Raw genomic sequence first — 25,566 nt, 5'->3', positions numbered from 1 at the left:
TGGAGTGGAAAACAATCCGGCTCTTTGATTTAAAAAATAAACCTTTTAGAATTGAAGTACAGCTGACTTACAATACTGTATTTGCAAACAACGTGACCGACAAGGGTGTAATCTACAAAATATATAGCTTATATAACTCAATATCCAAAAGCAAACAACCCAATCCAAAAATGGGCAGACCTAAACACACATTTCCCCAAAGAAGACATCCAGGGGGCCAACAGGCACATGAAAAGACACTCAATATTGCTATTAGAGAAACACAAATCAAAACCACTATGAGGTGCCACCTCACTCCAGCCGGAATAGCCATCAACAAAAAGTCCACAAAGGATAAATTCTGAAGAGGGTGTGGGGAACAGGGACCCTCCTACACTGCTGATGGGAGTATAAACCGGGCAGCCACTGTGGAGGACAGTAGAGGTTCCCTAAAAAACTAAAACTAGACTTACCCTATGATCCAGCAATCCCACTCCTGGGCACATTATCTGGAGAAAATGAAAACTCGAATTTGAAAAGACACATGCACCCCAGTGTTCACAGCAGCACTATTTACAATAGCCCAGATGTGGAAGCAGCCTAAAAGTCCATCGACAGAAGGCTAGATGAAGAAGTTGTGGTGTATTTATATAATGGAATACCACTCAGCCATAAAAAAGAATGAAATAATGCCATTTGCAGCAACATGGATGGACCTGGAGATCATTATACTAAACGAAGTCACAGAAACACAAATACCATACGGTATCACTTACATGTGGAACCTAAAAAAATGATACAAGTCAACCTATTTACAAAGCAGAAACAGACTCACAGACAGAGAGAGCAAACTTATGGTTGGGGGGAAGGGGGAGGGATAAATCAGGAGTTCAGGATTGGCAGATACACACTACCATACATAAAACAAACAAGGGCTACTGTATAACACAGGGAACTGTATTCAGCATCATGTAATAACCTGTAATAAAAATTTGAAAAAAAAAACATATATATGCAAAAAATTGGATCACTTCGCCATACATGTGAAACTAACACAACACTTAAATCAACTATATTTCAATTTCAAAAAAACTGCAGGGTGGGAAGGGATAGACTGGGATTTCAAAATGTAGAACAGATAAACAAGATTATACTGTATAGCACAGGGAAATATATACAAGATCTTATGGTAGCTCACAGAGAAAAAAATGTGACAATGATTGTATATATGTTCATGTATAATTGAAAAATTGTGTTCTACACTGGAATTTAACACATTGTAAAATTATCACAAATCAATAAAAAATGTTAAAAAAACTGCATTTCAGGTACAGCAAAGTTACATATTATATACATACATATAAGTGATGTCACATAATACTTACCTTTCTCTGTCCGACTGACTTCACTTAATACGATAATTGCTAGGTCCATCCATGTTGCTGCAAATGGCAGCATTTCATTCTCTTTTATGGCTGAGTAATTAAAGAATAATTTTTAAAAACTTTTTCTGAAAAATTTTCATAAATGTTTATTGGTCTTTACTTGCATAAAAAGTATTCCAGTGAAAGTGTGCCACAGTCTGTACCTGGTGTTGACTGTGACACATGCCATGTCAGAGGAGTAAAGCGACAGGTCCCTCGCTTCCTTCCCAACAGCCTCCTCCCTCTCTTTGGGAGGAGCTCGGACTAACACAGGAGCGAGAGCAAACACCCGACTCTTCTAAGCAACAGGGGAGGAGAGGTGGGCATGCCCTCTACCACTGGGGTTTCTCCACAGAATTCAAAACTGTCTACAGATTGGTACCGTCAGAAACACACCTTCCCTGAAGTGAGGAGCATCTCAGTGAGCAACTTACACCTAAAGCACATTAAACGAGATACCTGTTTATCATGCTAGCCAAGTCACTTGGCACCCACCTGGCACAGGTGAGCTGGACATCAGGATGGACAATGACCACCAACACCAATCACACTGATGGAGCGGGTGCTACCTGGACCCTTTTCGGGTCGCTGTGCCAGTGTCCCCAGGGCTGGGACTGATGCCAGGAAGCCCCCCTCCGTTACAGGGCCCAACCGTGGTGGGTGCAGAACTCTCTTGAGAACGAGGTGGATGCTACTCGCGTCTTGGCTTTGTCACTGGGCAAGTGACCAAACCGGGGGCTCGCAGGCACGAAAGGCCGAGGACCGCAGGGCACGGACTACTGTTGACTGCCTGCCCGTGGTGGCGTTGCCAGTCGGCCTGTGAAGACTCCCTTTCTCTCTCACTTTGTCCTCAGTGTGCTGTGTTGCCCCGGCAGGTCAGCAAGCCCCCTCAGAAATGCCACCCATCAGTAAACCAGGAAGCCAAGCTTTTGCAGAGTTTACTGAACCAAAGAGAGAAAGCGAATGCCCTTCTAACTGATGCTGCCGTGTGCCGTCAAGCACTCATTTTGATTTTCCCGAGTTCCAAAGCCAACAAGCCATACCTTTCACAGCCGCTAACAAAAAAAGAGTTAAGAACATAGTACTCAGAAAATACAAAAATATGTTATTCTAAAAAAAATTAAACTCTCAGATATTACAAGACAAAACTAAGCATCACGAAAATTATGTTTCTATAAACACCCATTCTGGAGCCAGGCCACACGGAACGCGCCCCTGCTGGGCAGCATGTCCCTCGGCGCCGCACAGCAGCTTACAGGGCAGCGCGCCTGACGGGAGCGACATGCGGGCCAGGCCAGCTCCAGACCAAAACACAGAGAAGGCCACAGCCCGCCCACCTCCTTGACGCCGTGCTGGTGCAGCACATACAGACGCCTGAGACTGGGAAAGATCTAAGACGCAGGAAGCGTCCACTGGACGTGAACACACACGGAGCTTCCTCATGATGATTTCAGGAGCTGAAATTAACGCACCTTAAATTCCGTGACTGACTTGTACTCATTAGCTACAATTTTGTCTTTCATTGTGCCAAAATCCATCGGATGTTTTATTATCATCGAGTATCCAGGAGCAATGGCATCCGTGACAGGAAAAGCAAAAAACCCATGAGGATCTTTCCTGAAAACAGAAAACATCTTTATTTACACTGGAAAACCACCAAAAAACAAAATCTCTCACAGTAAAACAATTGATACAACTGACCAAATTTTAAGGTTGTTCCTTAAAAATAACAAATGGAATTTACGTTTCTTAAAATTGTTTTTGGATACACTAAAAATTCCTGAACTACCATCCTTGGCTCCAGCCGTGACAGCTACATCAGGGCGTCTCTGACACCCCCGTGCTGACTCACGGCAGATGGAGCATGGAGGGGTGCTTGGGTCCCCCAGCTTTGCTCCCAACGGTACGTGCACCCCAGCGGTCTGGGCATCCCCAGGAGAGGTGAAGTGATGGGGGGCCAGCCCACCGCAGAGAGAAGACAGCCCAAACGTCCCTGCACAAGCTCTTTACCTCTGGAGCTGGCGCAGGAAATGCTCGAGCAGCTGCTGAATAGGCGTGCTCTCATTTTCAGCTGATAGTTCAAAAAGCAGAAAAAAACTGGATTAAAGGACTCCGTTATCACTTCACTAGAAAGTGACTTCCAATTCATGGTACTTATTTACCTACTTCCTGTTTCACGCTTTTTTAGGTTCAAATGAGAGTTGGGTATGAAGACGAGCAGATGCGGCCTTGGTTCCCACAAAGCTCGGCTGCACCCCCGGCACTGGTCCCCCAAACCCCTCAGGCTGCCAACATTCCTCAGAACCACCACAGGGAGCTACACTCATCAGCTTGTCCCCAGCCCCTCTCCCTCTTGGCACAGTCCAGACCAGGTAAGGAGGAGCAAGCAAAACCTGTGGACATAGAAGTTGACCCTGGATGCACCGATACCATTTCACTTGAGAGTTCTAAACTTCTGGTCAGGCCACTGTTCATCTGTAAAATGGGAATAAAGTACACCCCACAGAGAAGCTCCTGTGGAGACTCCTACTGTGAACTCCGCCCCTGGACCCACACTGTGAAAACATGGTTTTGGGGGATGTAAACAAAGAGGTCAGTACGGGCTTCCTTCTACAAAAGTATGTATGCGTGGTCTTTCTTGGCTCTGTCCACTGGGGTCCACACCCAGCACCCAGATCTCGGTTTCGTTGGGAAGGAACCAGGACTCCTTGGAGAAATACCTCATTCCAGGGCTAAAGTGCAACATGAGTGCAGACTAGCCGGTCCACAAGAGCGACCCCCTTGAGAGTGACCAGGATAGGTCCAAGAAAGCATCATGTGATCACTGGCTTTTCCGGAACACTGGCGAAACGCGAGACGTAGGGCCTCAAACAGGCAGGTAACCAGACTGAGCGCGTAATTACCTGTCACTGCAGTAACTTTGCAGGTGCGCTGCTCTGAGGAACAGCTGCTCTGTGTCTGACCTCTGCTCCACAATATGCCCAGGGGCCTGAGCGCCAACAGTTCATCACGGGAATGACTCCACATAGGGGTGGGGTGGCATCAGGAAACAACACTCTATGACTGCAATACCTCCCACCTCCCCCAGCAAATCAAAGAAAAGAAATGCCTGGAAAGCAAACCTGCCTCCGACCCAGGCCCTCCTGACCACCCAAGAGCACTGAGGGAAGTGACCAAACACAGGTCACGGGGTCCTGAGCGTTCCGGAAGCCTTCCTCTGCTGGGGGCAGTGCAGCTGCACGTTTCAGTGGCCTAAATAACTGACCTCAGCACTAACCTCCCCGTTACGATGAACTTCTTCTTAGCTCAGGGACTTAAAGAAAAGGCAGGACAGGGGTGAGCCAAGGCCAGCTCTAGAAGTTTAAAGAGCCTGAGGTCCAGCTGCTCTGTGTGAGGCCCCAGAAGAGAAGACCCTCCTCCTTCTGTCGAAGGAGAGGAAGCCGACTACTACATCACAGCGACTAGCTTAAAGCTCCAGGATCTGGAGGCACCAGCACTTGCCTGGCTGCGTCCGGCAGGCGCGGACTGGCCGATCGGGGGGCGGTTCCACCTCCACCTTCCTCCCAGGACCGAAATCATCCGCCTCTCCCTCCGTGTCACAGTGCTCCTTCTCCCGTTTCCGCTTCTTCTCCTCCTGTCAGGCAGGGTCAAGGCAGTGAGAGCAACCAAGCAGCTTTAAACACATCTCCTGTTTCTCAGGGGAGCCAAGAGAGAAAGCCCTCTTCCAGACTCCTCTTACTCCAGGGTCCCACCCTGACAAGCCCCCCCCGGGGGGGGGGGCTCAGGCGACGGCCGCTTCACCAACAGCCAGAACTGAAGCGACTGACTCTGTGTGGTGCGCGCTTGGCTACAGACAGAGCGCCCCCTTCCCGAGGCGGGGAAGCACCTGCGCCGCCCGTCCCCAGGCCTCTTGGGCGCCCTCCTTCACCTTTCGCTTCCTCCTTTCTTCGTCGTCAAGGTGCTTCTCCTTCTCAGACTTCTTCTTCTTCTTCTTCTTCTTCTCTCTGTGTCTCTCCCGCTCATGGTCCGACCTGTCATCGTAGTAACTGGAGTCGTGGCCTGACCCCGAGAGTTCCGTCACTTCGCTTCCTCCGACCTTGAGGACCAGCTTCAGGGGCTTCTCCAGGGGCTTGTCTGCGTAATCTGTAGGCAGAGGTGGTGCCTTCACCCTGTGTGCTTACGGTGCTTCAAGACACGTACTGCCCAGCCGGGAGCATGGCCGGTCCAAGGTGGGGGTCACGGGGAGAACACCAAGGCCCAGGAAGGGGGGACTGGCTGAACTAAGGTGGACCGCAGGGGAACGCCAGAACCATCGGGGAAGATGCCCGCAGAAAGGCAGTGGCAGGGCGCTCCTTCCCCTTCCCTTCCCTCCCCTCGGGCAGCCAGGGGGGAGGCCCTCCGTCTCTGTCAGGCAGGGCGCGCCAGACCGCTCTCCTGTCCCCCGGCTCCTGCCCTGCAGCCGCCCCCGTGCGGCGTCCCTGACGGGGGGCCGGGCGCGGCAGGACCAGGGCACAGGCGGGGAAACGGCGGGAGACCTCGGAACACGAGACGCTCGGCGCGCTGCTCCAGGACGCCGCGGGGAGCGGAGCGGCCGGGCGCTCGGGAGCCGCGTCCCCGGGACCCCCGCCGCCGCGAACGCCCGCCCGCCCGCCCGGCGTCACAAAGCGCGCCCGCGGCCTCACCCTCGTACGACGAGCGCCATTCGGTCTTGTGCTTCTTGTGCTTTTTGCCCATGGTGGCGGCGCCCAGGGCAGCAGCGAGCCTGGCCGGAGCCCCCGCGGCCCCGGCTGGCCACCCGCCTTGCCCGCGGAGCTCCCCGGGACGCACCGGAAGCAGCCGCCGCGGCCGGAAGTGGCCCCGCCCGCCGGCGCCAGCGCTTCCGGGTCAAGGGGCGGCTCGCCGAGCGCGGCAGGTTCGAAGCTCGGGCGCGGCCGGCGGGCTGAGGCGGCGGTGGCGGCAGCGGTGGCAGCGGTGTGGGGTGAGAGGCGGCGGCGGCCACGCTCCGGCCGGGCCCCCGGGGCTCCCGGCGGCGTCGGCGGCGGCGGCGCCATGGACGAGGCCGTGGGCGACCTGAAGCAGGCGCTGTCCTGCGTGGCCGAGGCACCGACTGTCCATGTGGAGGTGCACCAGCGGAGCGGGAGGTGAGCGCGGCCCCGGCCCGGGCCTGGTCCCCACCCTGAGCCCGACCCCGACCTGGCCGGACCTGCCCGGGCCTAGTCCGCTCCCCGAGCCCCGCCTGACCTGACAGGACCCGACCCACCCGGCCCAGGAAAGCCGGGGGCTTGGACTGCCTCTCCCGGGAGCTCTAAGTGCGGGCACCGTCCGTGGCCCCCCGCCCTGAGCCCCCTCGGCTGCCGGCGGTGGGGCGTGGGCGCGGGGTGCTGGCACAGGGGACTGGCCCCCGACGCCGTCCAAGGGCTGGCGGGAGCAGGAGGGCCGGGGTTGGCCGGAGGGCAGCGGCGGCCGGAGACGCCAGGCTGAAAGCGGGCACCGCTGGCGGGGAGTTGGCCAGATGCAGACGCCTGACGGCCGCGGTGCGGGTTCGTTCCCTCCTCGGTCACGGCGAGCGCGCTTCCCGCTGCTCCGAGCGCACCCGTGTGCGGGGCGCTGTCCCCAGCAGGCCAGGCGGGTTGACCACCCCGCAGGGGCACCCAGCGAGCACCAGCTCCAGCTGTCGCCTGCTGCCTTCTGCTGGAGGCTGAGGACAGAGACTCGAGGCTGCCCACGGGGGCCGACCGGCTTCCGTCCCCAGGCTGGCCCACTCGGCCCACACCCCTAACTGCTGCGCTTTCTCACCGGTGCTCTGGTGTTTTAGACACTTACTACTAAAATGTGTTTTACTCTAAACCTGATTTATGTGTTTCGTTTGTTTTCCTAGCACTGCAAAAAAAGAAGATATAAAGCTGAGTGTCAGGAAGCTACTCAACAGACATAACATCGTGTTTGGTGATTACACGTGGACTGAGTTTGATGAGCCTTTTCTGACCAGAAATGTGCAGTCTGTGTCTATTGTTGACACAGAGCTGAAGGTTAAAGACTCGCAGGTAACTTACTGATTCTCAGTGCCAGGAAACAGCCAGCCCCTAGCTGGTCACAAAGTCAGCACCGTGGTCGTGTGCTTGCTGTTTGGTAGTGTGTTGTCAGAAACTGGTTTGCTCATCTGTTGGTTTGGCCTCAGACAGGTCCTGGCTGTCAGTCAGGAGCCAGGTGCTGGAGAAGACGTGGCCCTGCTGTCAGGATGCTCTTGGTGCAGAAGGAGACAGACCAGAAACTGAGACTGCACCACGATGAAGCAGTGGGCCATGCTAATGAGGCCTGTGTGCCTTCTCTCTTCTCTCAGTCAACAAATGTTTGTGGGGTGCGCAGTGTGTGCCAGGACCTTCAGAGTTCTGGGGGCTCTTCATCTAGTCCAGCGTATAGACTGTGTCACCCACCGCCTTACTGAGACTGTGTCAGGTGTGGGGGAGTTACGACGAGTCTTGTGTGAGAGGCTGAGTGTGTTGGCGACAGTTCTGTTACCGCTATAAAACAACCCAGAATGGCTGCCTCAGGAGGACGCATCACTTATACCTGTACAATTCCTGCCTTACAACAAATCATTTTGGATGAATTGGTTTGGCACTAAAATTTGCTGATGAGGTGGGCCTCCCCATTCTTCTGTTAGGACTGATGTTTGTGGCACTGTCAGAGTTTTTCACCCTGAAGTCTGATGCCGCAGTACTCAATTTTGGCCAGCCTGAAGGGAACAGGAGAGCTTTCCTACGCTCTTGCAGAAGGGCAGGTTCGCATAGCCTAACTGGAGGTCGTGGGTGTTGGCCACTAAACCTAACCAGGAATGTGAAAGAACTGTATACTGAGAACTATAAAACATCGTATAACTGAATCATTTTGAAGCTAATACATTATTGTAAATCAATTATAGTTCAATTAAAAAAAACTTAAAGATAAAAAATTAGATATTAATGGTCAAAAATAAAGATTATATAGTATTAGGAAGAAGTTATTAGATTGGATGAAAAGACTTACTTTATTTCAAATTTAAGATTAGTTATTTTAAAATGTTTATTCTTTCCTCCCCTTTTGGGACTCAGAGTCCTTTCTATAAATGTCTCTGAAGATGAGACATACTTGTAGAAGTATCACTATTAGAGTAAAATAATAACTCTGTAAACGACAAAAGAGTAAAAAATGACTGGTTAAAGATCTGATTACAATGCAATGGAAAAGAAATTAGGTTGTTTTTATGACACACAACACTTTAAGATAATGACTAGAATTATGATCGATAACATTATACCAGGACAGGTTTCCAGGAATGTCACCCTAAGCACAGTTATGTGGGTTTATTTCTGAGCTCTCTATTCTGTTCCATTGACCTGTGTATCTGTTTTTGTGCCAACATTAGGCTGTTTTGATTACTGTGGCTACGTAGTATTTGAAGTCTGGGAGGGTTATGCCTCCAGCTTTGTTCTTTTTCCTCAGGATTGCTTTGGCAATTTTGGGTCTTTTGTTGGTTCCTTATAAACTTTAGGATTACTTATTCTAGTTCTGTGAAAAACGTCATGGGTACTTTGATAGGAATCATGTTAAATCTGTAGGTTGCTTTGGGTTTATGGCCATTTTAACAGTATTTTTCCAACCCAAGAGTAGGGATACTTTCCAGTTCTCCGAATCGTCTTCTGTTTCCTTTATCAGTGTTTTATTGTTCTCAGCATATAGGTTTTTCACCTCCTTGGTTAGGTTTATTCCTAGATATTTTTTTGGATGCAGTTTTAAACAGGGTTTTTTTTTGTTTTTTACTTTCCCTTTCTGATAGTTCATTGTTAGTGTAAAGAAGTACAACAGATTTCTGTATATTAATCTTGTATCCTGCTACCTTATTGAATTCATTTATTTTAATAGTTTTTTTGTGGAATCTTTAGGATTTTCTACATGGAGTATCAAGTCACTTTCATATAATGGCAATTTTACGTCTTTCCTTCCAATCTGGATACCTTTTGTTTGTTTCTTACCTGGTTGCTGTGGCTAGGACTTCCAATGCTATGTTAAATAGAAGTGGGGAGGGTGGGCATCCTTGTCTTGCTCTAGAATTTAGTGGGAAGGCTTTCAGCTTTTCACCATTGAGTATTACATTGGCTATCAGTTTGTCATAAATGGCTTTTACCATGTTGAGATATGTTCCTTCTATACCCACTTTGGTGAGAGTTTTTATCATAAATGGATGTTCAATTTTATCAAATGCTTTTTCTGCATCTTTTGAGATGGTCATGTGGTTTTCATCTTTTCCTTGTTGATGTGGTGTATCACTTTGATTTGCACATGTTGAACCATTTTTGTGACCTGGAATGAATCCAACTTGATCATGGTGTGTGATCCTCTTTATGTGTTGTTGGATTCAGTTTGGTAATATTTTGTTGAGGATTTTTGTATCTGTATTCATCAGAAATATTGGCCTGTAAGTTTCTTTTTTGTAGTGTCTTTGTCTACTTTTGATATCAGGATGGTGATGGCTTCACAGAATGACTTCAGGAGTCTTCCCTCCTCTTCAGTCTTTTGGAAGAGTTTGAGAAGGATGGGTGTAAGTTACTTTTTGTATGTTTGGTAGAATTCCCCAGGGAAGCCATCTGGTCTGAACTTTCATTTTCAGAGAGGTTGTTTGTTTGTTTATTTTTTAAATAGATCCTTTCCCACTTCTAGTGATTGATCTGTTCAAATGATCTGTTTCTTTTTGATTCAGTTTTGGTAGGCTGTATGTTTCTAGAAACGCGTCCCTTTCCTCTAGGTTGTCCATTTTTTTGGCATAAAACTATTCATAGTATTTTCTTAGGGTCTTTTGTATTTCTGTGGTATCAGTTATTTCTCCTTTTTCATTTATTTCTTTATTTGGGTCCTCTCTCTTCTTCTTGATAATCCTGGCTGGAGGTTTGTTGATTTTGTTTATCCTTGTGAAAAACCAGCCCTTGGTTTTATAAATGTTTCTATTTTTTTAATCTATTGTATTTATTTCCCCTCTGTTCTTTGTTATTTTCATCCTTCTGCTGACTTTAGGTTTTGTCTGTTCTTTGTCTAGTTCTTTTAGGTGGTAGATTAGGTGGTTTGAGGTTTTTCTTGTTTTTTGAGGGAGACATCACTATGAACTTCCCTCTTAAGGCTGCTTTTGTTGCATCCCATAGATTTTGTATGATTGTGTTTTCATTGTTGTTTGTCTTGATATTTTTTACTTCCTCTTTGATTTTATTGTTGACTTATTGATTTTTTAGTATCATGTTGTTTAGTTTCCATGTGATCATTTTTTCCTCGTTTTTCTTTCTGCAGTTGATTTCTAGTTTCATGCCATTGTGGTCAGAAAAGATACTCGAAATAATTTCTATCCTCTTAAATTTGCTGAAGCTTATTTTGTGTCCTAGTATGTGGCCTATCCTAAAGTTTGTTCCCATGTGCACTTGAAAGGAATGTATATTCTGTTTCTTTTGGTTGTAGTGTCCTAGAGATCTCAATTAAGCCCAGCTGTTCTCTTGTGTCTTTTAGGATTTCTGTTGCCGTATTGATGTTCTGTCTAGAAAATCTGTCCATTGATGTCAGTGGGGTGTTAAAATCTACTATTATTGAATGCCCATCAAATTCTCCCTTTACGTCTGTTAGTATTTTATGTATTAGGTGATCCTTTACTGGGTGCATGTGTTACCGAGTGTAATGTCTTCTTCTATTGATCCTTTTATTGTTACGTTGTGTTCTTCTTGGGTTGTTCCTTATGGACTTTGTTTTAAAGTCTGTTTTGTCTAATAGGAGTATTGCTACCCCTGCTTTCTTGTCATTTCCATTTCCATGAAGTATCTTTTTCCATCCCCTCACTGTGTATCCCTTAAGTGGATCTCTTGTAGGTTCTTGTTTTATTACCAAATATATTTTAGGTTCTTGTTTTATTATCCAGTCTGCCACTCCATGTCTTTTGATTGGAGCATTTAGTCCATTGACATTTAAAGTAACTATTAATAAGTATGTATTTATTGTCATTTTAAACTTTGTTTTCCAGTTGATTTTATATTAATTCTTTCTTCCTTTCTTCTTTTTGTTTTTCCTTTTGTGATTTGATGGTTTTCTTTTGTGTTATGCTTGAGTTCCTTTCTTTTTGGTTTTTTTGAACTTATTGGATAGCTCCTAATTTTTATAGCTAGAATTTAAAAGTGAGTTATCTTCAATTTGTGTAGATTTATTTGTTTTTTTCTTCTCATTCTCATCACAGCCCATTGATTTGAGCGCATGCACTATTGCACTTCACATCTTCCAGCTAAATGAAGATGGCCCCAGCAGTGAAAATTTGGAGGAAGAGACAGAAAATATAATTGCAGCAAATCATTGGGTTCTGCCTGCAGGTACCTGTGACATTAACAGTAGGTGGAGCATGCCAAATATGGGGGGATCAGAAGATGGCACACACCTTGGACTTGCCAAGAAGATTTTGTCTGTCTGTTTTATAGGATTTTAGGGCATTTTATCTGTTATGAACTGGAAAGTATATCGCAAAAGAAGAGAGATTTCCAATATAAGACCATTTGGGTGGGTCGCTCATTGAGAATTACAGTGGTGCCCTTCTTTCCTGCCCAGTTGGTCAGTCCTGTGGGACCACTCCTTCCTCCTTCTCGATGCTTCTCCATGAACTTTGCCAATGGGTTCTAGCAGATAGAATCCTGGGATTAATTCAGTCATCAAGTTTTATGCTTGGCATCCTAACATGTAGACTAGACCTGCCACTCTGCCTTGCCCAAGTGTTAGCTTGTGGGGAGGCTGGTGGGTCTAGGGTGTGTGCTTGTGTCTAGGTGCAGGTCCACAAGGACAGCTGTGCATAATAATACGATGGAAAGGTCACTCCTGTACTGGGTCACATGTGACTATCATTTATTTTGCATCTTTAATTTTAAGAACAATTTAAAAAATTTGAAATCCCTGTGACCAGCATCTTAGCCTACCACACATGGAGCAGTGGGGAGCATCAGCGGCTCAGGGCAGCCCTGACCAGTAGGGGCAAGGCTTGCTTTCCTAAAGTTAGGTTTTTGTTTTATTCTCTCAGCTGAATTCCATGGGCTTTGGGACAGCCTGGTGTATGATGTGGAAGTCAAATCTCATGTGAGTTGTGCTTTTTTCCCAAAAGGCCCCATTATTTGAAGTAGAATCATTATTGTGCTGCTCTCTGGCACACTTGACTCAGATAGACTTCTGGGAATGCTGCTTACTAGCAGCCTGTGTCCTGATGCCTGTCCTCTGGGATTGCTTCCGAGTGGAGCTGGTCTCTGGGGAGTTCCCGAGGGAGAAGGGGGAGGGTTCAGAGTGTGAAGACCCCTTGCGCTGGGTCACACTCTTAGGAACCCACAGTGCCAAGGGGTGGACAGAGCAGGTGGGCAGGTCTGAGCAAATTCTACCATGTCTGAACCCCCTCCAAGGGGAAGGGTCCTTCTGCACACTAGGGGGACACTAGAAGTCTGTCCCCACCGCCCTGCTCCACCCCAGGCCACTTGGGGCCGCCACAGCTGACTGCAGAGCCCGGCTGCTGTTCTTTAGTGAACGAGCCATGTGCTTGTCCACTGCCATGTCGTCCCAGAGGAAGGAGCTTGCTCTTACTTGGTGTGTCCCTCAGTTGTTTTGTTGGTTAGGGTTTTAAATAAATGTGACCTTACAATAGTACCGGGGTCCGGCTGGTGTCTGGTGCTGGCAGTCTTGGAGGACCTCCGTCCCCTCTGCTCACTTAGGGCAACGTGTAGTGGGAGCCTTGGCTTTCCTCATACCTTTATCTGAATTTTTCCTTTTTTCACTCAGCTCCTTGATTATGTGATGACAACGTTACTGTTTTCAGACAAGAATGTCGACAGCAACCTCATCACCTGGAACCGGGTGGTGCTGCTTCATGGTAAAGCGTCCAGGTTTCACATGGCGAGAGAAGCTGCACAAAATCAGACTTTTGCTTGGACCTTTGTCCTTCTGTGAGGAGCTGTAGCTCCTCTTACGGTGGACTCAGAATTGCCCTAGAACATTCTCCCCTGTGAAGCCGACTGGGCCCACGCTCTCTGGGCTTTGGTTACTTGACCCTTCATTTGGCTGCCACCTGATTATGCCTTGTGACTTTTTATACTATTATTAAACTTTCAAGTAACTGCCTGTTTCCCCAGCTGGTCATAGACTCCTGAAGATAGCAGTCACCTCATATTTCTCTGTGACATCCTTAGAGCGTCACTTGATAGGTAGTGAGCCGCAAAGGCCACACTTTACAGAACCCTGTCTGGTTCTTGGGGAACAGTACCTTTTTGTTTTTTCCTTAAGTCCCCAGAGAGAAAGGAATTGAGAGACAACCCAAAGATTGTAGGCTTGTATACAATTTCAAGAGAGTAGTTAGTGTCTTTTAAATAGCATATACGCTGGCAAGTTGTCTTAATACCAGGCTCAGAGTAGACAATCAACATGTTTTAATTAGCGTGATGAGTTATTTTCCATTTAGAATTGGTTGCACATTTTCTCTTGAATTACGAAAAACACTTGCAGAAAGTGAGCATTCCCTCTTGGGTGCGTTTTCCACACGGGTCACCCGGGTCCTGCAGGACCTTGTTCTGGGTGACACACACGTGGGGCAAGAAGCTGTTTGGTGGGGCGCTGGCCCTCCTGCCCTCCCTGCTTAGTGTGGGCTTTGGCCCGTGTGTAAGCAGCTGTAGTGAAAGATGGCGGCCCATGGGCTTCAGAAATAGCAGACGTCCTGATGGTCATTGAGAAGAGCGCTTGACCATTGAAAGGTGGATTTTCATAATCATTGGGTTTCACAGAGGACATTGGGCATAAGTGAAGATTCAGACCAGGAAGCCAGAGGGCCTGTGGACAGGAGCACACTGCTGGTGTTTCCTCATCTGCCTGTTTCATGTTCTATTGGTGATGCAACTGTTACTGCTGTGGGAAGCCTGGGAGAGCGCTGACTTAAAACCACATTTGCTCACATCTTCTTACAGGTCCTCCAGGAACTGGAAAAACGTCCCTGTGTAAAGCTTTAGCCCAGAAGTTGACCATTAGACTCTCAAGCAGGTAACTTCAGTAATTGGAGGGAGAAGACGGCCGAAATGGGATTGCTTGCTCTTCAACTGAGTATTTCAGTTTTCCACGGAAGCTGTTTTTACTTTTTAACCATTTTGCATGAATAGTGAGTCCCCCTCTTTCAGCATAAATTAGCGAATTCCTCTGTACTCAGCATAGTCTCGAGTTACTTTGTCAGTCTTTCGAAACGTGTTTGAGACCTGCTTTATGACTGCATGGCCTCTCCTGGTGGCTGTCCCATGTTCGCTTAGAATACCGTGTCTCTGCCCTTGTCGAGGGATGTTCCAGGGATGTCAGCTCGGGGTGCTCGGTGTCCACGCAGACCACCAGTCTGCTAGTGTGCTGCTGTGGAGGGGCATCCGAGCCTTCAGTGCTGCGTCCGCTTCTCCTTAAGTCCTGTCAGTTGTGGGCTTCACAGTTTCATCACATTTAAAAACTATTTGGCCCTTATCTCTTCAGCTAATCCCTTGCTTTCTGCCGCCTTGTCTGGGGCTTGACTTACTCCCATGTTAGACGGCCTGACCCTGTCCCACAGGCCACTGATGTGCTCTTTTGTGTTTTCAGGGTTTTAAAAGTTTCTGTGTTTCATTTTGTATAGCTTTCTGCAGTACCTGGCCTGCTTTTAATTCTGTTCAGTGTAATTTTCATCTCTGACAGTGTACTTTTCTTCTCTGGACAGTGTACTTTTCTTCTCTCTTTTCTTCCATTTGGTTTCTTTTATACTTAGATTTCTCAGCTCATTATGTTCTTGTTAAAATGCTTGAGGAAGTGTGTGATAGCTGTTTTATGCTCCTGTCTGCTCCTTCCATCACCATCACGCCTGAGTCTTTTTTTTCTGGTTTTGGGTCAGGTGTTTCTGCTTCCTGATGTGTCAGGTAGATTTTGACTAAACATTGTGACTTGAAGCATCTGGATTCTCTTTATTCAACGGCTGCTGAGTTTTGTTCTGCTTTTGCACTTTGGTTACTGATGCTTCAGTGTGATCCTTTCGAGGTTTGTCCTTAAGCTTTGTCAGAGGGGTCTTGGTGTAGTCTAGTCTCACTGCACAGGTGGGGTCTCAGTTCCCTCCACCGTGGCCACCGGGGCCTCAAACGGAGGTTTCCCGATTCACACACCTGAGTGTCCGGTAAAGATTCGGGGCCCCAGGATGGTTTCCAGAGATTTATTCCTGTGTATCTCCCGACCTTCTGGAACTCTGCTTTGTGGCCTCCAGACACCTCAGGCTCCTGAACTCTGACCTCTGACCCCTCGCTCAGCATGACGGCTGTGCTCTTCTTGGGTACCCTCCAGGGTCACAGTTGGAAGGTGCTCTAGGCAGAAAGTCAGGGCAGTTGTGCCCTTATTTCTCTTCTCTTGGGGTCCCAGTCCTCCAACACCTGTTGTCCACCTACCTCAGGCACTGTTTCGTTTGTTCTGCCCACTCTGAGTTTGTTAAGGCAGAGGGTAAATCTGCTACCTGTTAATCCATGTGAGTTTAGAAGAGGAAATCCTATGAGATACACTTTTAAATGCCTTTTTTTTTTTCAAAAACGGCTTGTAAGTAGGGAAACTGCTTTATTTCAATCCTTCATGCACGGTAACTTGGCCTTTGTCTTGACGTATTGAAATGCATCTGTGTTTAAAGATCTCTAGGGCCAGTTTCCTAAAACACCAGAGAGCGAAGATGTTATTATGGAAAATAAGACTTTTTCCAGTACAAGAAAGTGGAAATGTGTATTTCGTGGCAAAAAGAAACCTTAGCAAGTCTTGTTGCCCACTTCAGTTAATGATCCAAATGTTTAATACTTAATTTTGTCTAACATTCAGCGCAGTCTGCATTTGTTAGGTGGTCTACCCCCTCCCCCCCGGCCCCATCTTGTAAATAGAGTTAGTAAATGGTCTTTTTCAACCAGTGATGCTTCTGAAAGTAGTTACGTGTTTCCTGTGGGCTTTTGACGTGAAAGAGAAGAGGACCTGGGAGTTGGCTCTCCCCTGCCTCTGTCTCCTGCTTGATTTTAGGAAGAGCTCAGTGTGTCCAGGCCTCTCGCCGCCCTGTGGGTGCCTGGTGGTGAGTGCTGGCTGCAGTCAGTGTGTGTGCAGGCCAGCTTCTGGCCCTCTGAGCCCTCCAGAGCTCTAGGCTTGCAGGAAGTGATCTCGTGCTAGAAAACAAATCGTCGCATTCCTTAGGGTCTTGTGGAAGGAAGGGGAAATGTTCAGCTCTGACCAAAACACTTCTGGTGCTTTTGCTTCATTCACTGTATTGGTACCCATGATGCTTTTTTAAATATAGAAATGTAAATTACAGGTACATTAAAAATTAGATTTTATTCCTGCTTTAATTCAAATGAAAATGCTGTTCAGTCTGAGGAATTTAATTTGCTCTAACTAGAACTGTCAATGTTGATGCATCTTGTTGGTTTTCCATGATTATTTTAGTGTGCTGGTTACTAGGGACCTCAGTCGCATGGTCCCTTTAACAAAGTGTCATTCTTACCCTGCTGGACATTTGAGAGATGTCACGTTGAAGAGGCAGAGGCAGCTGCCGCCCAGGATGCTGTGGGACTGACTTGTCACAGTTTCCCTGACTCTCTTCTGCTGTCTTAGGTACCGGTACGGCCAGTTAATTGAAATAAACAGCCACAGCCTCTTTTCTAAGTGGTTTTCAGAAGTAAGTATTAATATCAGTTCTAATTCTCTACATCATCAACCGTGTAGTTGAAAGGTCATCCCGTAGATTAGGCAAACTTTGTCCTCCCAGAGCTTTAGGAGGGAAATAAGTAGAAACAGGAAAGTGAACAAGGGGCTGACTTTGTGGTCAGAGGAAAGTTCCAGAGCTACGCAGTAACTTAGAAATAGTCTGAGCCCCGAGAGGACCCTTTGCCAGTCCCATCCAGACCTTTGACTGGGATAGGCACTCAGTGTTATCTGAGGAGAAAGGGATCTGCACCCCTCAGCTGAGCATGCCCTCGGGGCTCTGAGCCTCATTTGCCATCCGTAAACCAAGGGGCTCGGACCAGGTGATGTCACACCCTTACCTCTGAAGGGCCCTGCCCCGCGCCCATGTCAGGAGGTCCCCAGGTGGATGGTGAGTGGGGACAGGGAGGGCCCGTGAGGGGTGCACCTCGCCAGTTTGCACGTTGGCATCTGTGACCATGCCATCCTGGTCATGAGGACAGCTGGGAAGGGAAGATGGGAAGACACCCAGGTGAGCTGAGGTGCGAGTTGTCCAAACCTTGCAGCCCAACGCCAGGGGAGGCCATCTGAGTTCTCTATAGACCGGGCTTCTCTGGCTCCAGGAATTTTCTGAGGGGCCTTCAGGAGACTGTGGGCTTGTGGGCTTGACCCACCTGGGGTCAGTGAAGCCAGGTGAGGGCAGAGAGCGCACGTGTGCTCCGGGCAGCTTGGTGAGTGCACGTTGACAACAAAAGAGTGTTTTACTTCCAGAGTGGCAAGCTGGTGACTAGGATGTTCCAGAAGATTCAGGACTTGATTGATGATAAAGATGCTCTGGTGTTTGTGCTGATTGACGAGGTAGGTGTGTTTGGACTCTAAACCTGTGGCTGGAGGGAGCTCAAGATGGGGTGACACCACCAGCCCTACGGGCTGCGGCCTCTTCAGGCTCCGTGTCCTGCAGTCCTTGCCCTCGGCCCCCTCACACCAGGCTCCCAGCACAGGTGGGCACGTGCACACCCACACATGTGTTCATCCTCAGGCTCAGCTGACTGTGCCCCATTGCCTGTCCCCACAGGTGGAGAGCCTCACGGCCGCCCGAAATGCCTGCAGGGCGGGCACCGAGCCTTCAGATGCCATCCGCGTGGTCAACGCTGTCTTGACCCAGATCGATCAGATTAAAAGGTAGCGCCCTGACCCAACGACTTGTGGGAGACGCCTGGGCTCCTCTCGCCCGCACACCCAGCTTTCCTAGCCAAGAACATATCTGGAGTTGGTGTTGGCTCTGTTGGTTCCATGTTTGAGGCAGCATGTGCTAAATGCACTTTTTAGAAATTAAGTGCAGTTTACTTTCTTAAAGTATTAAAAGTGTAAAATGAAACTTGGGTGTGGGGAAAACACACACCTGCCGAGAAGTATAGAACGAAGCGTCCAGCGTTAGTGCCAACACCACCCGTCCCTCTGCTCGTCCTTGGTGGGGCCAGATTTCGTGTCTCTGCAGCGCAGCCCTGCAGGTCTAGGGCCTGTGGTCAGGTGCCCATAGCTGATCTGCTCTAGGGGTGGCTCCTACCAACCTGACTGCCGGGGAGGTGATGGACAAGCGAGAACCCCCATCTCTTCTGTGCCGCGCTCCAGCACGCCCTCTGCCAGCTCTGAGTGAGCCGGCCGGACAGTAGTGGCTCTCTCGTGGAGTCTGGGCACTAGAGACTGGAGAGCAGCAGGTGGACGGCATAAGTAGTTCACTATTCATAGCATGTTGGGGTGATGGGAGCTGCATGATGGGCTGTCGTGTGGCCATGCCCGGGCGGGGTGTGGGTGCAGGGGGTTCAGGAGACGAGGCAGTCAGGGATGCTGACAGAGGTGAGGGCTTCACTGTGGGTGAAGGAGATGGGGAGCTGTCGAGCAGGGGTCTGGGGTCTGGGAGAGCTTTCCAGGAGGCAGGGCAGCAACCAGAGCAAGGCCCGGAGGGTCTGCTGTGTTGCAGCCAGGAAGACCTGGCAGGACCGGGGGTCAGGCAGGAGCTCAGGGTGTGGGAGTGTGGCCGGCTGAGGGGCGCCGGCTGAACGCCTGGGACCTGGGCGGCCCTCTGTCCTGACACCCTCTGTCAGGTCAGGTGTGGTGGCATCTGGGGCAGGGTGACTGGCCCTCACTCTCTGCCTGCAGGCACTCCAACGTGGTGATCCTGACCACCTCCAACATCACGGAGAGGATCGATGTGGCCTTCGTGGACAGGGCAGACATCAGGCAGTACATTGGGCCGCCCTCTGCAGCAGCCATCTTCAAAATCTACCTCTCCTGCGTGGAAGAGCTGATGAAGGTACCTTGATTTCTTTTTGACTCTCCTAATCGGTTAGATTCCCCAAATTTTCTTAACTCACCAGCGTAGTTTAAAATACCGGCTCTAATACAGAGTGAAGTGCCCCAGCGTGGCATCAGCTGTCCTGTTAGGCTGGACACTGCTGCTGTTGTACCTCACAGGTTGAGCTGAAATCGTGGCCGCTGACTCAGTTTTGCTCTTTTGAGACAAAATGATCCTCATGATTGTTTGAGCTGCCAGTCTGTGGATGACGAGTGGAGGGTGCGGGCACTCCTGGTCCTCACGGCCTTTGCAAGTAGCCTGCTCTCTGGCCTCCATTTCCTCCCCTGAAAGGAGGAGAAGGATGGTGGTCCTGGTCCACGGGGTTCTCCTGACTGGGGGTCACAGCTCACAGGGCAGTCACGGGACTGGGGGGCCACAGCTCACAGGGAGGTCACGGGACTGGGAGGTCACAGCTCACAGGGCGGTCACGGGACTGGGAGGTCACAGCTCACAGGGAGGTCACTGGACTAGGGGGGGTCACAGCTCACAGGGGGGTCACAGCTCACAGGGAGGTCACTGGACTGGGAGGTCACAGCTCACAGGGCAGTCACTGGACTGGGGGGGGGTCACAGCTCACAGGGCAGTCACGGGACTGGGGGGTCACAGCTCTCAGGGAGGTCACTGGACTGGGGGGTCACAGCTCACAGGGAGGTCACTGGACTGGGGGGGTCACAGCTCACAGGGAGGTCACTGGACTAGGGGTCACAGCTCACAGGGAGGTCACGGGACTGGGGGGTCACAGCTCACAGGGAGGTCACGGGACTGGGAGGTCACAGCTCACAGGACAGTCACTGGACTGGGGGTCACAGCTCACAGGGAGGTCACTGGACTGGGGGGTCACAGCTCACAGGGAGGTCACTGGACTGGGGGGGTCACAGCTCACAGGGAGGTCACTGGACTAGGGGTCACAGCTCACAGGGAGGTCACTGGACTAGGGGTCACAGCTCACAGGGAGGTCACTGGACTAGGGGGTCACAGCTCACAGGGAGGTCACTGGACTGGGGGGGTCACAGCTCACAGGGCGGTCACGGGACTGGGGGGTCACAGCTCACAGGGAGGTCACTGGACTAGGGGTCACAGCTCACAGGGAGGTCACGGGACTGGGGGGGTCACAGCTCACAGGGCGGTCACGGGACTGGGGGGTCACAGCTCACAGGGAGGTCACGGGACTGGGAGGTCACAGCTCACAGGGAGGTCACGGGACTGGGGGGTCACAGCTCACAGGGAGGTCACGGGACTGGGGGGATCACAGCTCACAGGGAGGTCACTGGACTAGGGGTCACAGCTCACAGGGAGGTCACTGGACTGGGGGGTCACAGCTCACAGGGAGGTCACGGGACTGGGAGGTCACAGCTCACAGGACAGTCACTGGACTGGGGGTCACAGCTCACAGGGCAGTTGTCGGCTTCAGCGTTGGTGTCTCTGTGGCCCCATGTTCTGGCAGCGTCAAGGGCACGGTGGCAGTGACTCAGTCACTTCACAGTCTGGGCCCCCACATCCTTGCAAGGATGACAGCCTCTGATGGGGGAAGGAGCTAGTCTCAGCCCAGAGTGCACTGCCCTGGCGTGCACGCCGCGTCCTGCTTTCCTGTGCCATGGAGAGAAGGGTGGGGCTGGTGGAGCTCTGACGTGATCGGCGGAGATGTTGCAGCGCCGCGCCCGCTGGGGGCGCCAGGCTTCCCCTCCGCGCCGCACACTATGCTGTGCCTAGAGGGTGTGCTGAGCGGGAGCCGTGCATGCAGGCTTCACCTGGCAGCTGAGCGCGTGGGTGGGGTCGTTTCTCAGTCTGACGGGTTATAGGGAATTAGACGGCAGGATGTCGCGGTGGAGGCTGGCCGGTCCTGAAGACTGTTGGCCTGTGACTGTGGCCCATGTTCTGCCAGGGCCTGCGGATGGCTTGTGTCACGAGAGGGGCCGTGAGGGCTGTCCGGGGAGGCTGCAGAGGCCTGAGGAGTGTCACTGAGTCAGATGGGAGGTCAGAAGTCCCCTGGCACAAACCCTGTTGCTTAGTTCTCCTTGCAACCGTCACCAAAGCTAAACAGGTGCAGAGAAGGCTGCTCCTTCCTCCTCCTCTCCTGGCTCCTGAGCCCACGGCTGTGCTGGATGCATCAGTAGTGGGCAGCATGGGCACCCGGGAGGGCGTCCAGCGTGCAGACACGTGGTCTGTGAGGTGAACGCGAAGACCCGGGTTCGTGTCAGCTGGAGGCTTTCGGTCCCCCAAGTAAGAATCTGAACTGGACAGCAGTGAAAAGAGACCCTCCTTGAGAGGCTGGCCAGGTCCCGGCTCCAGGGCCCTCTGCCCGTCCTGGGTTGTGACACGTCACTGGAGCTGGTTACCAGCCCGCGCTCAGCTGCTGAGCTCCTTGCCTGGCTTGTGGTTCGGGCCGCGTGGAGGAGGCTGAGACGCTGTGTTTCTGAGACGCATTTTGCTCTCTGCATTCTTATCTCTCTCAGAAGCAGCCGCTGGGGTGGAGGTGAGAGCCCGCAGGTCCGGCAGCCCTGTTTGCCTTTCTGAGGCGTGGCAAGACGTGTACTTGCCTGCTGAGTGCTGTCCCTGTGGCTGACACGCCCCTGTCCCCACAGTGTCAGATCATATACCCCCGCCAGCAGCTGCTGACCCTCCGTGAGCTGGAGATGATCGGGTTCATCGAGAACAACGTGTCCAAGCTGAGCCTCCTCCTGAGCGAGATCTCGAGGTGTGTGCGGGGCGCCCTGTCACCGGGAGGAGCCGTTTGCCTTGGCATCGGGGAGCTGTGACTGCGCATGGCAGCGGGGGTGGTTAGGGGTCACATGACAGGGCTTGGCTCCCAGGGCGTCACACACGCATCGAAAGCGCCTCACCTCCAACCCTGCACTCCTGGACCGGAGGGCAGAGGTCAGCACCCTCCCGGAGGTCCTGGTGGACAATGAAGACGTGCCAGGCGTTCAGAGTAAGGCCCTCGTGCTGCCTTAGGCAGTGTTTGTTGGCAAGAAAAGAAAATGGAATCTTGTAGGGGCGGGTGTAGCTCAGTGGTAGAGGTGCACGCTCAGCACGCACGAGGTCCTGGCTTCCATCTCCAGTACCTCCATTAAGCAAATAAATGAGCAAGCAAACAACAAACAAATAAGAGCAAAGTTAATAAGAATAATTACCCCTGCCCCAAAAAAGTGTAAGGAAAAAAACCAAGCTAAAAAAAGTTCATTAGAAACGGACGCTTTTGCTTTGCCAAGCAGAGTAAACAGTTAAACAGTTAGGGCAGGAGCTTGGTGCTTTGGGAAAGAGGAAAGCGTTTGGTCCTGCTGCCTGGACACAGAGAGACATGTGAGCACCAGGAGTCCCAGGTGCACGAGCTCGAGGCCCAGGCTGGTGGCACTTTCAGGCTCTCAGGTGTCCTTGTGATCCACAGGTGGGGAAGGGAAGGCCCGAAATGGAGCAGAGCCTTGAAAGACAGTTAGAATTTGGATAAACTGGGGAGAATTCAGGAAGGCCGCGGGCGTTGTGTGTGCGGGTGACCTCAGGTGGTGATGCTGGGTGGGGGGGTGGGCTCACAGGTACTGTCTGTTGAAGAGATTTAAAGTTGTTGTGGTGGGACAGAGGACAATGGTTCAGAGACTTGTGCAAAAATTCTTCAAGACGTTGAACCAGCCTGGTTTCTTGGGGAACCCAAGTGCCAGCTGGGTACCCCCCTCATCCTGTGCCGTGCACGGTGTCAGGGCAGCGAGGACCCCGTCCCTGCGGGAGCAGTGGCTGCGGCCTGCGGGAGACCAGCCCCCCGTGAGGGGCTGTCAGGGAGGGATATCAGGGACTAGTCATGACACGTGTGGCTGTCCGTGTGGTGTTGACGTCCCCAAGCTGGTTACCTTCACAGGAAGAGCGAAGGCCTCAGCGGTCGGGTCCTGAGAAAACTCCCTTTCCTGGCTCACGCGCTGTACATTCAGGTGAGCCCCCAGCCGCTCTCTGCTCTGGGCCCTGCTTCACCACCGCCTGTTCTGTCCGGCAGGATGTGGCCTCACTGAGCCCCACTTGCCACCGTTGGGGCTTCTGCCTCATTTCATTGTTTCTAATGTGACGGGCTCCTCAGGCAGCGGGAGGCAGGGCCGGGTGCCTGCCCACGTCCTTTGGCACATCGAGGGCTCACGTCCAGGCCTCCCTGCCTCCTCAGGTGCTCGCGCTGGGTGGGTGGGTGCTGCCGGGCGGCCCTGCCGAGCGCCAGGACCTCCACGATGCTATCTGTCTTTCCAGGCCCCCACCGTCACCATCGAGGGCTTCCTCCAGGCCCTGTCTCTGGCAGTGGACAAGCAGTTTGAGGAGAGAAAGAAGCTCTCCTCTTGCATGTGACCGGAGTTCCCCCCCACGTTCTCGGTGAGCTCACAGCTAGGAAGCAGCATCGCTTCCCTCGTGGCCCAGCCGCCCTGGGAGACTCCGAGCCCACGGCTGGGACCTGCAGGCTGGACACCCACAGGCCGGGGTGCTCACGGAGCGCGTTGTGTCCTCGTAGCTCTAAGTGCGCGTTAGCAGACGAGCAGCCTGTCGTTCTGCTGTTCTGAGAGAGGACCACAGAGCTCTGTGGAGGGCTGTCCTGGATCCTGCCTCCGTGATTGGACCCAGAGTGCTGACAGGTTTTGCTTAGAAAAGATGGCTGATGTCAGGTTTACGTGAGCAGAGGGGAGACTGTGTCGTCCCAGATAAGAGCGTGATCACAGCGTTGAACCCGTGCACATCCCGCCAGACAGGGCGGCGGCCCTTCCTCCCGTGAGCGTGTGTGTTCAGCGCAGGCGTTTTGGGGGCTGTCTGATGAATAAGAAAAGCCCGTTCCTGTGTTACAGAAATCGAGGAACAAATTCTAGGTCAAGTGTTCTCCGCAGGAAGCAGACGCGGTGCTGTTTGTGGGAGAGCTGCGGCTGGCCTGGGGCGGCCTCCCTGGCGGTCAGCGCGGGAGCATCACGGGGACGCCCCGACTTGCTTGTTCAGTGACAGCGGTCTCGGCTCAAATGAAGACGCACCTTCTCAGCGGGTGTAGAATAAACTAGTCAATAACTGGTGTGCTCTGCAGAATGTTGTTTTGCTTTTATCTCATGGCAAAATAAATTCCGGATTAGTGTTGTGTACACATTTTTAAAAGAACGTGTTACTGTTTGTTATAGAACTTTTTAAGTATTAAAATTTTTTCCCCAGAATTTTCAGTTTGATTCTCTTATCTCTCCCAAGTGCTTTGAGCTTTATTTAAAAATTGCTCACCGGCTCCATGCAGCCGTGCTGGGGTCTCTGGGCCTCTTCACCCCTGGGTCTTTGTGGGGATGGGGTCCTGTGTCCCGAGAACGTGCCCGAAGTTTCTGAATGCTCACAGCCCCTTGGTGACGCCCCAGAGTCTGGCCGGGGCTGTTCCCTCCTGCAGTTCAGCTGGGGTGTGGCCTCTTCCCTCCTCTGAGGGGGCCGGCAGGTCCCCAGATGGGCTGTGCTGCTTAATCCCTGTTAGGGGGAGTTGGGGTACCTCTGCAGGCTCAGAGGTTCAGACAGGTCAGGGGGGTTATGTCGGGGCCCTGCTCAGACATCCTGTTCCTGGGTCACGGTCCAGGGTGCCCCAGGGCCCTGACCTGCCTCTTGGCCGACACTGTGCTGTCTCGAGCTGAGCTGCTCCACCCAGGAATTCTCTGTGTGTCTTCTCTCTGCCACCCAAGAGGCACTCCTCTGAGTGTCCAGAGGCTCTCTGGCCCTCACGCTCCTTGGAGGTCAGTTGTTAACCGCTCGCAGCTTGTCCTCCTCTGCGTGCAGGGCATCCGGGTGACTTAGGATCAGCCTCCGCTCCACGTCCCGTTGCCTCTCCGTTGACTTTCCCGAGCCCTTCCCCCACCTCTGGCTGGCACACCCCCACTGCTCGAGCCGGCCTCCTCCTGGCCGCGCTGCCTGCCCCTCCCCCCGCCAGGGACGGTGTCCGCCCCCCGCCGTGCAGAGAGTGCTCCAAGCAGGGGAAGCGGGCCTGGGCAGCAGGAGCCGTCAGACCACCGCGTGGACCCCGCGGGTTGGACTGTCCGCCCGAGGATGGCGTGTTAACGGAGCCCGTGCTGGGGGAGGGAGGCCCTGGAAGCACTCGGCACTGTCATGAGCACA

General features: G+C 51.5%; 2 protein-coding genes across 7 annotated transcripts in view; one reads left to right on the top strand and one right to left on the bottom strand.

Annotated features, from left to right (window-relative positions):
• Positions 1-6,249, bottom strand: part of BRD9 (bromodomain containing 9) — a 28,548-nt gene extending 22,299 nt beyond the window's left edge. For 3 of the 4 annotated variants that reach the window (XM_072958897.1, XM_072958898.1, XM_072958899.1), the window contains exons 1-5: positions 6,086-6,249; positions 5,332-5,546; positions 4,905-5,037; positions 3,414-3,474; positions 2,876-3,020 (exon numbers count right to left, since the gene is read on the bottom strand). In XM_072958897.1, the coding sequence (XP_072814998.1) occupies positions 2,876-3,020; positions 3,414-3,474; positions 4,905-5,037; positions 5,332-5,546; positions 6,086-6,137 (606 nt within the window). In that variant the 5' untranslated portion in view covers positions 6,138-6,249. The remainder of the gene's footprint in view (positions 1-2,875; positions 3,021-3,413; positions 3,475-4,904; positions 5,038-5,331; positions 5,547-6,085) is intronic. The other variant, XM_072958900.1, reaches the window with a different exon arrangement.
• A 39-nt stretch (positions 6,250-6,288) lies between these two features.
• Positions 6,289-24,635, top strand: TRIP13 (thyroid hormone receptor interactor 13). Of its 3 annotated transcripts, none has more exons than XM_031676909.2 (14): positions 6,289-6,544; positions 7,282-7,447; positions 11,647-11,776; positions 12,472-12,527; positions 13,215-13,305; positions 14,390-14,462; positions 17,055-17,118; positions 17,895-17,981; positions 18,199-18,305; positions 19,284-19,437; positions 22,062-22,174; positions 23,327-23,396; positions 23,701-23,820; positions 24,324-24,635. In XM_031676909.2, the coding sequence occupies exons 1-13, from the start codon at positions 6,453-6,455 to the stop codon at positions 23,794-23,796; spliced, it is 1,299 nt and encodes a 432-aa protein (XP_031532769.1). In that variant the 5' UTR covers positions 6,289-6,452; the 3' UTR covers positions 23,797-23,820; positions 24,324-24,635. The 3 variants fall into 3 exon arrangements, with proteins under 3 accessions (XP_031532769.1, XP_031532768.1, XP_031532770.1); XM_031676908.2 differs by having other exon boundaries at positions 24,285-24,635; XM_031676910.2 differs by having other exon boundaries at positions 24,267-24,635.
• Positions 24,636-25,566: the final 931 nt, after the last annotated feature.

This window comes from Vicugna pacos, chromosome 3, assembly GCF_048564905.1.
Source record: "Vicugna pacos chromosome 3, VicPac4, whole genome shotgun sequence".
Classification (NCBI taxonomy): Eukaryota; Metazoa; Chordata; class Mammalia; order Artiodactyla; family Camelidae; genus Vicugna; species Vicugna pacos.
Note: the sequence above shows the minus strand (reverse complement) of the source record. Positions and strands in the feature narration are given on the sequence as shown.

Coding starts and splice junctions, on each gene's coding strand:
- TRIP13 (XM_031676909.2), top strand. CDS start 6,453: ATGGACGAGGCCGTGGGCGACCTGAAGCAGGCGCTGTCCTGCGTGGCC. Junction 7,448..11,646: donor TGAAGGTTAAAGACTCGCAG/GTAACTTACTGA, acceptor TTCTCATCACAG/CCCATTGATTTGAGCGCATG. Junction 14,463..17,054: donor ACCATTAGACTCTCAAGCAG/GTAACTTCAGTA, acceptor CTGCTGTCTTAG/GTACCGGTACGGCCAGTTAA.